This window comes from Semicossyphus pulcher, unplaced genomic scaffold (assembly GCF_022749685.1).
Source record: "Semicossyphus pulcher isolate SPU_LCO1_2020_fin unplaced genomic scaffold, fSemPul1.0.p SCAF_13, whole genome shotgun sequence".
Lineage (NCBI taxonomy): Eukaryota > Metazoa > Chordata > Actinopteri > Labriformes > Labridae > Semicossyphus > Semicossyphus pulcher.
The window spans coordinates 26745864-26759853 of NW_027211637.1; the positions used below are offsets into that span (position 1 = coordinate 26745864).

A 13990-nucleotide genomic window follows, 5' to 3' on the forward strand; every position below is an offset into this window, starting at 1 on the left:
CATACATTAATTCCCCTCCAGCGATAGTTGAGCACTCTTGAGCTCCGGTCTTTCAGTACTTCAACCTTTTCTATCAGAAGTGACTAAAGATTTTTCCTGCTAATGCTAATGAGTCCTATTAGGGTATGAAGTGGCTGCTTTTCAGACACTATAGCATCAGTGCCCAGTACGTGGTGATGTCTGATGGTGGCTGAGTGGAGGAAGGTCGCGAGGTATGAATTCAGGTAAAAAAATTAGTCCCTCATTAGACAAACAAGTACTTAATTCACAGGCTCCATCTGCGGTGTTTTATGGGACGGTGCTCGGTGTTACCAGTGCTACTAATTCTTACATGGTGTTTGTCATTGTCCAAGTCGTGTATGGGAGCTACTTAAAGCTCCTGTGAGGAGTTTTTTGGTGGTTATGAAACAGACTGAAATTAATACTGATGCATCTAAATGACCTACAAAAACAAGCAAGACCCACAGTGATTATTTCTGTCAGTTTTCCCACTGCAGAGATTCTCAACCAGTAATATGTTTGAACGTTAAAAGAAAAGCAGGATAAAAACACTTCCTACACATGCACAGGAGGTCTTTGTCCACAGGGGGCGCCAAAAATCGACACAAACTGAAGGTTGCTTTCATGAGCTTTAGTATCTGATTGTAAATTTCACAGTGGAGGATGGCAAAGAGATAAATATTTAACTTGTGTACACTGCTACCGTTGCTGGTATTCTCTTACAGTCTCGTCAAATTCGGGGTAACATCTCGTTTGCTATCTAACGTCTGTAGCGCTCTCATTTGCGATCTTGCAAAATGTCCGGTGTAATTGGTAACACCCGTGTTGTCATGAGTTTAATAACTGGTGGGAATATATCCTCCAATTGGCATCCATCCAGCCAACCATTATCTATACTGCTTCCCCTGTTCAGGGTCACGGCAGGGCTGGAGCCTATCCCAGCTGTCATTGGGTGAGAGGCGGGGTTACACCTGGACTGATCGGCAGTCAATCACAGGGCTGACACATAGAGACAGACAACCTTTCACACTCACACCTACGGGTAATTTTAGAGTCACCAATGAACCTAACGAGCATGTCTTTGGACTGTGGGAGGAAGTCGGAGTACATGGAAGGAACACATGCATGCCCACTTTGTCATACGAACTAGGAACCTTCTAGCTGTGAGGCGACAGCACTAACCACTGCACTGTGCAGTTACCGATTGGAAGCACTATTTGTATATGTTTAATATGCATGCTCATAGACATGCATTGTATTAACCTGCACTAAAGTACAACAAAAGAGCCATTTACAATGTTAAGAGAGCTATTGTCTGTTCAGTTGTTACTACCACTACTTGTACTACTAAATCTGGATGTGTCATCTCGGCATAGCAGTGTCACTTTTTATAGCCGTCTTTGCGCATGAGTGCACACTCATACACATTCACAAACACTCCTTGGCACTTTCACAGCTCCCTGTGTCCGTCTCTTAAATGTCAGTGTGGGCCTTTAAACCAGTTGCCAGTGAGCAAGCGGGGCAGAGGGGGGTTTGAGAGTTCAAAGTGGTCAGGCAGCATGGATGTAATTTCCTCCTTTTAGCCTCCTGACTGAATTACTGAGCAAAGAGGCCACCTCGACTGGGAGCCACGGAGGAGAGCGAACACCGGAGCGCAGAGGAGTGGGTTCAGGAAAGAGGAGGGGGGGAATAGGGGGAAGAGATGGGGAGATAAGTGAAAAAGAAAGGAGCAGGGAAAGAGCCATGGACTTTCAGATGATATCACCAGTATCCATATTAACATCTTCACTTTGTGTAAGAGGGTGTACATGACATCTGGAAGTGAGTAAAGGCAGGGGAGGTATCATTAGCAGTGCTCGACATTGTGCTTTTAAGTGAAGCTGTTCAACTGTGTAAGAAGGCTAAAAGATGAACTAGTTGTATTCATGCAAGTGTTTCACGAAGGTTTTTAGTTCCATTAACGCTTTGAAAAACGGACTGATAAAAGAGAAACGTCAGAAAGTAGCTTTTGTTTTCATGAACATCGTTCTTGATGGAAGTTATTGAACAGTTTTTAGCTGTCAGCATCAAAAACTTCATTCCAGAATATGTACAAAAACACAGTCGAAGCGCACACAAACACGCTGTTTCGGTCAAACCTATTCCCCTCCTCTCCTTGCCCAAAAAGGGGATTGAAGCCATACATAATTGATACACTCCTAGCCGTATCGACTGGTTGGATTTTTCATCCTCCCTGCTGGTCGATTCCCTCACTCCATTATTTCTATGCTTGCACTCCCTCCACTGCCTCACATCCCCCCTGTGACTCCCGAGTCCTCTGGTCTGTAATACCCAAACACACACACACACACACACACACACAAACAAAGATTATGAGACTGTCCCGTCTCCCTTTTCTACCTGTCTTACTGCCCGCTGCCCCACTTTGTCTTTAATCCATACAGTTGGCGGTCAGCCCGGGGGACACATGTTGAAATTCAATGCCATATTTGTGCAAATATGCGGTGTGTGTGTGTCCAAATGCATGTCCGTGAGAGAAGGGGGCTTTATCTGTGTTTTTGCACAGAGCAGTGTGCAGGAGGAAAATAGTGTGCTTACAATGAACAGCTGAGAAATGACTGATAAATAGTTTAGGATGCTTTTGGAGGTCCCAAAATGTTTATTTAAAATTGTTCAGAAGAAAAGTGACTTTTCTTTAAATTTTGATGGACCAGCTGCTGCGCTATCTGGGTTGAGCTAAACAGGGGATCACTGATGAACCGATTCCCAACTAGTGTTTCAGCATCCAGAACATTGAATTGTGTGATATACCCAATCACAAAATAAGTATGTCATTGTGTCAAAGGATGAATATCTGTGTCTTTCTGACAGATGTTCAGGCGCTCATTGTTTGGAGGCTGAGGGTAACACAAGTAAAGAATAAAATGTAACAATCTACCATGTTTAAAGGGGCGGGTATTATGCTAATTATAAGCTTCATATTTCCCTACATGATACCTGTGGAGTAGCAATTTACAGTTAAAAAAAACTCTCACTGTTGCTCTGTGCAGGCCCTCATACAACCTCTGTCTGAAACGACTCAGTCAGCTCTGTCTCTTTAAGAAACCTCGCCCCCTACAAGCCCACTTTCTTCTGATTGGCCCACTCTCCGAAGCCTGCTGAGGCTGCACTTTGTGACGTCACAAAGTGCAGCAAGTAGAACAAACAGTGTGAAACCTGGCGGCCTGCAGACTGAGCTGAGAAGCCTGGGGATTACTCCAACATACTTTTACCTACAGATTTGAAACTTCACACACATGTAGTCTGGACATCCAACATTGTAACATTATATGTCTTAAAATGTGAAACAGCATAATGCCCCCTCTTTATTATGAATTTGATTTTGCTGCCCTACTCTGTTACATAGCAGTAGTTAAACCAATACGCCGACGATCATCTCCTCTACGTTAGTAATTTGATCATGATGATTTTTATAGACTTAATTTTTCTGGAACAATATAAATACTCCTGTGACATATGTCCTCTTCATCTCTCAGCAACACATCATTTAAAATAAGTAGAAGAAAGACTGGAACAACAGCAGCCACCAGGACTGGACTGACAAACACATGTGCGCCGCCTTTAGAAAAAAGGCCAAAGTCTACACCACATGAATTCCACCACAGACACCACAACAATGGCTGTTCATCATAAGAAACGTCTCGAAGAGAACACTGGACTGTATTATTACCACTTTAAACACATAGTTATCGTTCCCGGGTCAGCCTTAACACATAATGGCCACTCTGCGTTAGAGTTCAAACCGCGGTCAGAAGACACTCGCCTGACCCGGTCCTCCCCTTCTTTCCTGCTTGGCAGTTTGTCTCCGACCAGTCTGTTACTTCTGATGAGCTGCCAGAGAGAAGGCCTGGCCAGGACTGAGGGGGGATACGAGGGGGGGTATTAAAGCCCTGATATGGAGCGGAGGTGGGGGTATTAGTTTTTGGCATGGGGATTTGGAAACAGCAATTGTGCTTGATCAAACTATGATATCCTCTTTAGTCTAGTATCCATTCAGAGAGAGTTCGTGTATGACCAGCTCCTACCCCGCCTCTATATTTCATTCTGTTTTTAAACCGAGACTTGTGTTGATACAGTATCTTGATGTTTTCAATTGACCCAAATCCTGGAGCTCAGGCCAAATCCAATAAACAAAATGACTGTGTGTGTGTGTGCACGCGTCTCATTGTCTGTTTTGCCTTTGAGTGGGTGAGTAGACGGAGAGGAATAAAGCCTCGGACAATAAAGGTCAAAACCTCCCATTTTTACACCAATCATTTTGAGAGTAGCGTATAGGAGATGGCTGTTTGTAGATGAGTTACGCTGTATCATTTCATTTTGCCTCAGCATTTTCTCCCTCCAAGGTTTAGCCTCCTGAATCAATGAATAATATCTACTGTGAATGCTATCTCCTCTACTTTCAAATCAGTTACTGTGAGAACCACCCAGAATAAAAGCATCTGACCTTCAGAAACACCACAAATACACATTGGTACGATATATGCCATTGAATTCTCCTAACTTCCTTTTATCCAGAACATATCCCGCACTGGTGCTGTAGACAGAGCTTTAATAAATGCAATACAGTGGAAGAAAATCAATATTGTGTATTCCTACACTAAACTTGTTTCTCTCAAACGACTTGTCAGGGAGCCTTCTGACATCTGGAACAAGCACAGCAACAAAAACAAGGATTCTAAAAGCGATTCCTTTTAGTGCGGAACAGAGCGGCAGAGAGCAACAGAGCGTCTCCAGGGGGATAAAGGTTGTAGTTTTTTTTTATGTACATGATGAGGAGGAGGTTTATGTGCAGCCGTTATGTGCACATGTGGTTGACATTAATTACTTTTACACATTTGCTCGAGGAATGTTGGTTTTAAGCCGCCATCAAAGCTCCCAGCTGTTGGGGTGTCTTAGCACAGTCAAACACGAGGTCTCCGAGGGATCAACACCCGTGCTACCCCCAGCACGTTTGCACTTGATGCCCCTGTTCCGTCCTTAATCAAGCTGAGGTTGTAATTAGTGCGAGTCTCGAGGTCTGATTATCCGCGGTCCAGCCAAAACACTTCAACACAGCCCCTCACCTCTCGTCTCCAAGCCAGCCATGCATAGGAGGGATATCGATGGTTGGGTTGAACCGCCGACTGATCTTTGTCTCCAAGAGGAAGTGATTAATTCTTATTTTCGGTCTTAATAATTCCTGCAAAACACAGCGCTCGAGTTGTTTTCAGTGTTTCTGCTACTGTGTGAGAGATGCCATTCCTTGTGGGTGGGTGTCAACAAGCCAGATGAGATAGCTTTGCCACAACACTACAGAGCGGATTTGTTTAGAGTACAGTGGAAGGAATTTGTGAGTTGAGGAAAGCAGAGACTGAGAACGTAGACGTGCCCGCTGTCTTAAGGAGTGGGATTTACAAGGGCAGATTAAAGAGTGGCTGGTCAAGGAAATAGCTAGGTCTGGGTGTAGTTGGGTCTGCGCACAGGAAGCTCTGGCTGCAGGGTCGCTGTGGGACTAAGAGACTCAGGGGCATGTAGATTTCATTGGTTTTCATTCATTCACTAGCAAGTGTTTGCTCTGCTTTTGTGCCTTTGTCATCAGGACCGCTCAAACACATACACCCAGATACCTCCCTCCCATGCTTCCCCTCTCTCGCTCTCTCTCTGCTGGAATGGGTATTGTGTTCATGATCGATGTGCCTCATTCCAGTGACGTGGTAGCCCGGCTAACTCTCATTAAAAATGGATAGGGGAGCCGCCAGTGTGTGTGTGTGTGTCTATGCATGTTTAAAAGGAGGTGTAGGTGGCAGTCCCAGAGGTGCCAGCTGTTTACCGCGTACCGCTGAAGGTTTCGAAGGGGGTTTTTTTTGGAGGGGGGTTGTTGGATGTGGAGGTGTTCCTGGGGTCAGAACCAGACCTGTTGCCTTGGCAACAGCTTGCAAAAATCGCTTCCTCTGCATTACTAGTGACGGTGGGATTTTTCTCTTTCTCCTGCTTCCTCTTTGGCGAGGCACATCTGGCACCGCAGAGACGCGGTCTCGTCTGAGAACAAAGCAGCTGACCGTTTCCGCTCCACTCTGTCCTCCTTTATATATTTTTCAGTCGTTTCTTTTTCCATCTTCTTTTCCCATCCGGCCCCCGTGCCCACATCCATCATGGAGGTGCACTAAGCATGTCTGGGTCTCAGGGCAGCAGGGCAGAACTGGAGCCACCATTCACAGGCGGCTGGAAATAACAGTATAAAATATGTACAGTGGGGATTTCATCCTTGCGCGAGGAAGGCAGCGTTACGTTTATTATGCAATGCCCAAACCTCCAGCTCTCTGTGACAACACTGTCACCTCCCTGTTTTTTGTTGTTGTTGAAGTTGTTGTTCTCGAGAGACAACTGCAACAAAAATAAGCCACATCCATTATTTATAAAAGATGCGCAGTGAAAGTTCTCTTGTTGGTGGCCCCAAATGGCAGCAAATGATGCCAAGTTGAATTTAGAAGACTTCATTTCACAAAAATCTTGATAGCTTACAAAGAAGGGGAAAGAAAGCCTTTCTCCAACCGACGCTTTTCTTTAACTTTTTAATTTAAGTTGATGAGAAATTTGGTATTGTGCCATAAAAAGGGATATATGATAAAGCTGGGCATTATGACAAGAGCCCAAATCCCTAGCCGGGTATAGGTTACAGTGACAGAGTCGACACCCGTGCATTAGTGAAGGCTTGACAGTATGAATGGAAGCTGAAGCCTATTCAGCATGAGCCTTTGAAAGAGAGGAAGCTGTTGTTTTAACCCGCGGCTGTCAGTCAGTCCCCCAGGTCTCTCCAGTGTGCCACTCCACTGTAGCCTCTCTGGTTGAATAACCCCCTGCTAGGGTCATCTGAAGCGGGAATTTTATTAGCATTCATTTACCAGAGCTCAGCGGTGCTGCTCTCTGACAATGCTCAGTCTACCTCGGGTCAGCTGTGGCGACTGTATGAATGTGTTTTTGGGGAAACTGAAAGTTGGAGGCAATATTAGATCACATGCAGCGCTTCTTTGTCTTCCTTGAAAACACAGGAACAACAATCTGCACATCCGTTATGGCGCTGTGCATGTGTGCGTACAAACACACACACACACACACATGCAGGCACAGTGGGAGAAGGGGCTTCATTGTGCAGCCCTGCTGTGTTGAGTGACTGTAGCGTGTGCTGGGCAACAGCTGCTGCGATCCCCCCTCACCCCCTCACCTCCACTACTGGCCCATGCTGGCCTTAACATCAATACAAACACACACACACACACGTATACAGTACACACAGCAAAGAGATAAACACACACTCTCTTTTTCTGTGCTTTTTTTAGTTCTCAGGTCTTTGTTTGCCTGTTTACCTCGCTCCTCTTCCTCCATGTTACCTTTTCTTTGTGTTTCAATCTGTATCAGCTGACAGCGGGGCTGCGTTTGTCTGTCTTTAGACACCGCTCCATAAGGGACACCCCCTCCTCCGCTGCTCCCCTGACTTTCCCCCCGCTGACAGCTGTCTCCACACTGTAACCCTTTCATGGAGCTGGGCCTCTGAAAGTTATACTATAAAGTCTCAACAGCCTTGCACATGTTTTGGGAAGGATCTGAGGGCTTTTTTTCGGGGTGAAGAGGGGATTCAGACACTTTGAGATACACACACCCAGACCGAGTTGACTGTTTCCCCCCCCAGCCGTGTCTCGTTCCTGGTGGGCTTGTTTGTCATCAGTCGCGGCTTCTACTGCTGATGTGACCTCGTCTGCAGCTCATTACAGCATGCCACCTGTTTGTCCTGGAGCAAGGCGAGACACACACACACACAAATAGAGTTTGTTGAGGTGACAGGGGGTTAATCTAACAGGAGTGTCCATGGCGGATCGGAGCTGCCACACAGTGTAGGGACTGTCAACGTCCCACCATGTCAATGGCTTTCTTTGTCCCCTCTGGGCCCGTCTTTCTGTTGCCGCAGGGTTTAGGACCAGCCGACAGGTGGAGGGTTATTGAGCTTTTGAGAGGGGGAGACAAAACAAAGAAAAAATATATATGCTGAAGCACATGTAGCTCGGAGTCTTCACAGCAGCTAGCAGACACAAGGTGAGAAGTCAGGCTGGGAACCTCAAATGCTGTCATAATGCACTACTGTTGTGCTCCAGCTCTGCAAATACCATAAACACAGGGAATCTGAAAAATCATTATCATTTTCCAGCTTCTCAAATGAGCAGCAGCTGGAAAGACAATAGATTCATCGTGAAATTGGACCATATTTTAAGTTAAAACAACATGATTTATATTAGCTACCACTAGACAACAGCTAACATTAGCATCCAACCACTTCCTTGCTTACATTACGTTTGAAAGTGACACACTTTACAACAAGAAATGTGTAAATTTCTAGCTAACGATAATATTAGCGAGCTTACATTAACATTAAGTTAATGCCAGCTAACTAAATGTAATGTTAGCTAGATGTTGGTTGAACGATGATATTAGCGAGCTAATGTTAAGTTAATGTCAGCTAGCTAAATGTAATGTTAGCTAGATATTGATTGAACGATAATATTGGCGAGCTAGCGTTAAGTTAATTTCAGCTAGATAAATTTAATGTTGGCATTTAATGTTGGCTGAATGATATTAGCCAGCTAACATTAAGTTAATGTCAGCTAGTTAAATGTAATGTTAGTATATTGGTTGAATGCTACCATTAGCTGTTGTGAGTTAGCTGTCAGTAGCCTACCGAAAGGGTTATCAAATATTAACCTTAAAATATAGCCTGATGTCTCTTTTATCACGTTGCTGATCAGTCGAGAAGCAGCTAAACAATAATGATTTGTCAGATTGCCTATGCTAATATTATTTGCAAACCCTGAGTGTGAGGTCAGAGGAAAATGGCCACCATGTCAATAGCAGGCACATGTTACAAATCTTAGTTGATTCTTTACATTTTTTATTTGACACATTGTAATAAAGTCAGCCTTTGTTGGACACCCAGCTGTTGTCTCTTCCTGGCTGACAGTTAATTCCAGCTCATCGTGCTAACAGCAATTAATATCACCCAGTTGTGGGCGATTTACACGGGGTTCACATTCACAACAACACTTAAATGGTGTTTTTTGCACCTTTCATTCACTCCCCCACATTTGCAGAGGAGCCACTTATTAGGCATTGATCCAAGCCAAACAGGGCACACACTGTCACAGTCTGCTGTCATTATCCAACCAGGCAATTGCCAGGAAATTGAAAGACAGACACGGCTGAAAATTAACCCGTGTCAGCCTCTGAAATCCACTTTTTCTAAAGCCTCTGTTCTTCTTTTGCCTCCGTTTATCTGCTGGTGTTTGTGTGTCAGTGTGCGGCAGAGTGTGTACGTTTACTCCTGCTGACACAGTAGGATGCAGGTGTGAGCTGGACAGCCACATGAGACACTCTGCAACCACATACACACTCCCACACATACACACACGCTGACCTCCATATCACACCCTGTGCTGCACAAACAGACTGAGGGCCATGTGGCTGAGCAGAACCTTGTCTGGCAGACAAACAGACGCAGACAGAGACACAGCTAGCTCACACACACACACACATATATAACCGACAGAAGGATGAGTGCATGTCTTGCAGCAGTTGAAAAACAGTCCCAGCAGAGGGGATACATGTTTGATACTTGTGCTTTTCTAGTGTGCTGCGTCCAAATATGTAAATTCTCAAGTCTGCATTTGTGTAAGTTAAATGTAAAACACAGGGATGTTTGTTCTCTATTCAAATGACTGCAGTCCAAGCGACCCTGTGTGGATCAGTGTGGATTGGTTGGTGTGGAGTGTGTTTGCTTTGCGCTCAAAGTGCTTATTCAAATTCTTTGCTGTTGACACTTTCAACATGTTTTGCTTTGAACTACCAGTTTTGATCTCCAGTCACTTCTTTTAAGTACAAACTTACAGTACAACACGAGTAATTGCTTTGCAGTTTTTACAGTTATGCTGCCGTCATCTGTTTGTTGAATCAGCCTCGGGAAAAAGAAGTTCCCCCAATAGTTATTAACGCTGTTGTTTTCTCTGGTTTTTATCACAGTTATGCTTTTCTAATCAAGCTCATAAGCCCGAATCTTTTTAATAAGAACAAAACATTTTACAGTTTTGTCATCAACTTGGACACACACTCTTGTGAAAAGTGTCTATCACCCTCCTCATCCATGTGTAGGTGTGTTTGTTCAGGCTCTACCTACATGGACAGATGCCCCCGCTGCAGACAAGAGCCCATTGATGGCAGGGAAGCAGCTTTCTCCGGCCAACTGATCCCACCTGCTCACTGCTGTTTCTTTGGCGTAACATTGAGGCAACAGTTGCCCGTGCAGTTGACATCTCACATGTTGAGGGGCAGAGTGCACTGAAACATGTGACGCACGTCATCCGGTGCTTCAGGTCAACATATAACATTAACATTGTTGTGATGCTGAAGTGGAATGAATCATGTTAGCAATTCATAACTTAGAACAATCATACTTGTTGTTTGATTTGTGTGAGACTGAATGAGCTGTCGTTTAGCACATACCCGGAGGCTTCTTTATGCGCATCATGTGATGTTTATCGTGCTGCACTATAACCCCGACCTTTCTTGTGCTTTCAGGTCACCCAAGTTCCCATCGAGTCATGTGAGCAGTACGGGACCTGCGGGGAGTGTCTGAGCTCGGGGGACCCGCACTGTGGCTGGTGTGTCCTGCATAATATGTAAGTATCGCTAAATTATCATTACAGATACTTTACACTTTCCCAAAATGTCCTTTGGTTTCCCGCTCATGGAGACAGTGTCTGTTTAGGGAATGGTTAGCTGTTCCTTAGAGGTGCAGAGGTGGTTTCAGAGCTAACTGATGCAGCCATGGCTACCGCTGTCCAGTTCTCTCATGGATTGATATGAGCAGGAAATTACACCATTGACTCATTGTAGATTTCCTGATTATAAATGTCATATATAAATTTGTTTCTGCTCTGCGTGTTAAATAGACATTGTATTGAATCCAAACTCCATTTCTTGAGCATCTTCTGACGACGTTGGGGGTGATTTTACCTCCCACTGAAACAACAGCAACCCTGCAAATGCGCATTGAAGCCATGTGAGTGACACCTGCTGGAGCTGAGACATAACTGCAGCAGAACTAAGTTCAAGAAAACCAGACAAGAGGAGGAATAAAGGATTATAAAAGTGCCTACATTAATTTATTTGGGTGTGAGTCATTCATCGTGGTATTGACTGAATTTAGATGAACCAATACAGAGGATATTTTGGAGACAAAAGCTGAATACAACACTCTAAACAGCTGAAAGACGTTCAGCTCTGTCTCCATCTCTCCCTCTTTGTGTCTTAAGCACACGCATCCTCTCATCAGTCTGAGCGTCTGCTTTGCTGCCATGTCTTAAATTCCCCACTCACGTCCTCTCCTAAATGCAGCCCCTCTCTCTCTAAAGGTATAGCTGAATATTTGTGTGTGTCAGAGCCCCGCCGCAATCATCATTATCGTGATGGCGGCCCCTGCAAAGTGCACTTAAAGTAATTTACATCACTCCAAAGCCCGGGACAGGACAAATAATTGCCTAGCGACAAGGTAATTCAGCATGTGCCAGTGTGGAGGTGCGGGAGGGGCCGGCTAAAGCTCTGTGTTCTCTGCAGTGTGCGTGCCTTCACACAGGGATCATTTACCACAACATTAGCCTCCGTGCTAGGCTGTTAATCATACGCTTTTGTGTAGGTGTGGTAGGGAACGGACTAATTCAGGTTGGTGGGAATTCAGAATCAGCGCTGTGTAAGAGGTGATGGCGCTAAAAGGTGAATGGGTTTCTGGAGCTTTTATTGCGAAAACAGCTGAGAGAGGAGCAGCTGTGTGTTTTTCGAGTGTGTGTTTAAGGACTTGAGTCTGAAAGTGTGTCGCATGTGTGCGTGCACATGGGCTCGATTTTTGTGTACATGCGCGAACACTTGTGTGGAGCGCTGTACTGTACCGTGGGGAGAAAAAAGGTCAGCACCCCGATTCACGTCAGATCAGCCATCTGTTCCCTCCACGCAGCAGACCCTCGTGCCACCTGTCTCTGCTCCTAATACCCCCTTTCTCTGCCCTGACCCTGCAACGAGCGTGGCAGGACCCCTGTCAGCGCCGGCTGAGTTACTGCGCAGAGGAAAAAGAAGTTAAAAGAAGAGTAGTTTGCTCTTGTTGCTGCTGCTCATGTTGACTTCAATGTGCATTTTTTATTTGAGAAGAAATGCCAAAAGTTTAACTGAAATATTGCCAAAAAAAAGTTTTGAAACTTGCCTGAGGTGGAAAAGTTTGAATATCATTAAGAAAAAGTGCATGAGATCAATGGAAACTTTGACATTACAGTGCCTTATTGAACTTCTATTACTGTACAAAAAAGCATTTATGAAACACAACATTCATATCAAGACTTTGCTGTTGTTGCGAGCACACCACACCTCCCTCTTTATTAAAGTAGTAGCTGAAAAAAAGACAAATTTATTCATAAAAAAACACAAACGCAGTCTTATGTGTGAAGCTGCAATGGAATGAAATGATGTATCAGATGTGCAGATGCTCGATATAATGATGTTATCTTTTAACTAATAGATAGTTGAAGGAAACAGGCATCAATGCGGTTGTGCCAAGCGAATTTTCCCTGTTGGATCAATAAATTTTATCTGATTGTATCTTATCTTGTTTACCACATTTGCCATCTAAATAAATCAAATTAAATCATACCTGGGACTCTGAGGTTTTGCTACATGAGTTAAGCTAGCATGAAGGCTGCTTGAATGTGCAACATAACCAAGAGTAGAAGCAAGTATCTGTCAAACACTGCTGGAGAAAAGCAGCTGCACCCTTCGGCTGAAGATCCCCCCCCCTCATCCCACACTCCCCAAATTAAATTTCTCGCCAGCCGTGGTGCCATCCACAGCTGTAATCACAACCGCTTCCTTCTGCCCCCTTTTCCCTTCCATTCCTCCACTTCTTCTCCATCCATTCCTTAGTCATTGTTGGTTTTATGAAATCATATTTCCCCCCCTTTTCCACGTACCTCCCTCACTCCCCTCACAGCAAAGCTTGCATGCGAGTTACGCCGCTCATCTCCTCTCAGCTCGGCGCGTCTCAACTCTGTGCTGTCTCCCATTTAGACACCCTTCCCTCTGGAATAAGCTCCTCCACACTCCAGAGAGGGCTGGTTGCCACACATAAACATCCCTCGCTTTGATCAACCCCCCCATCCTCCTTTTAGAGCTGCCATCCACAATACACATCCCCTTTTCTTCTCCTCCAAACACCTCGTCCCCCCTGTCTCCTTTCCTCTGTGTTTGTTCTTGTATACTCTGTGAAGTGCAGCTTTCTAAGGTGGCTAATTAGGAACATAGACGGACATTAGCTTGGTTTGCGGTGATGAGTGAGAAGGAGAGAATGTGAGCGATGCAGAGTGAGGCTGTCCAGGAGTGGCGTCTCCGTCTTTCCCATCTCTCCGCTCTCTTTTCTTCCTCCTCCGATTCAGTGTGGTGTGAGACTCTAAAGTCCTTTAATTACCAGCAGCTGCTAGGCATCCACTGAATGCATGAAGAATGAGAGAGTGGGGATAAGAATGAGGGGAAGAGAATGAGAGAGAGAGGGAGAGAGAGAGTGTTTGATGTTGCACACTCATCGGCCTACAAAACCGAGCAGCATTTTGATTGCGGCTCAAAGGGAGCTCATCATCTCGAGCGCTCTTCAGTGGCAGTCCTGTGAATGGGTAGCTCAGCCTCTGTCTGACCACGATCCAAAAACACCAGCGCTGTGATGATGCTTCCTCTCTGTCTGTCTGTCACTCTCTCCCTCTCTCCCTCTCCCTTAGCCTGCTTCTTGTCGCCGTTAGATTAGCTCTCTAATCATGCCCAAAAGAGGCTTTTCCATCTCAAGATGTCGCACATCGCTCTGCTCTCCCTCCATCCTCTC

General features: G+C 45.0%; 1 protein-coding gene across 1 annotated transcript in view; it reads left to right on the forward strand.

The window, feature by feature from the left end:
- The window catches only part of plxna2 (plexin A2), a 194306-nt gene that overhangs the window by 76741 nt on the left and 103575 nt on the right, over positions 1–13990 (forward strand). The window contains exon 4 of the mRNA XM_069659465.1: positions 10657–10757. Coding sequence (XP_069515566.1) covers positions 10657–10757 — 101 coding nt within the window. The remainder of the gene's footprint in view (positions 1–10656; positions 10758–13990) is intronic.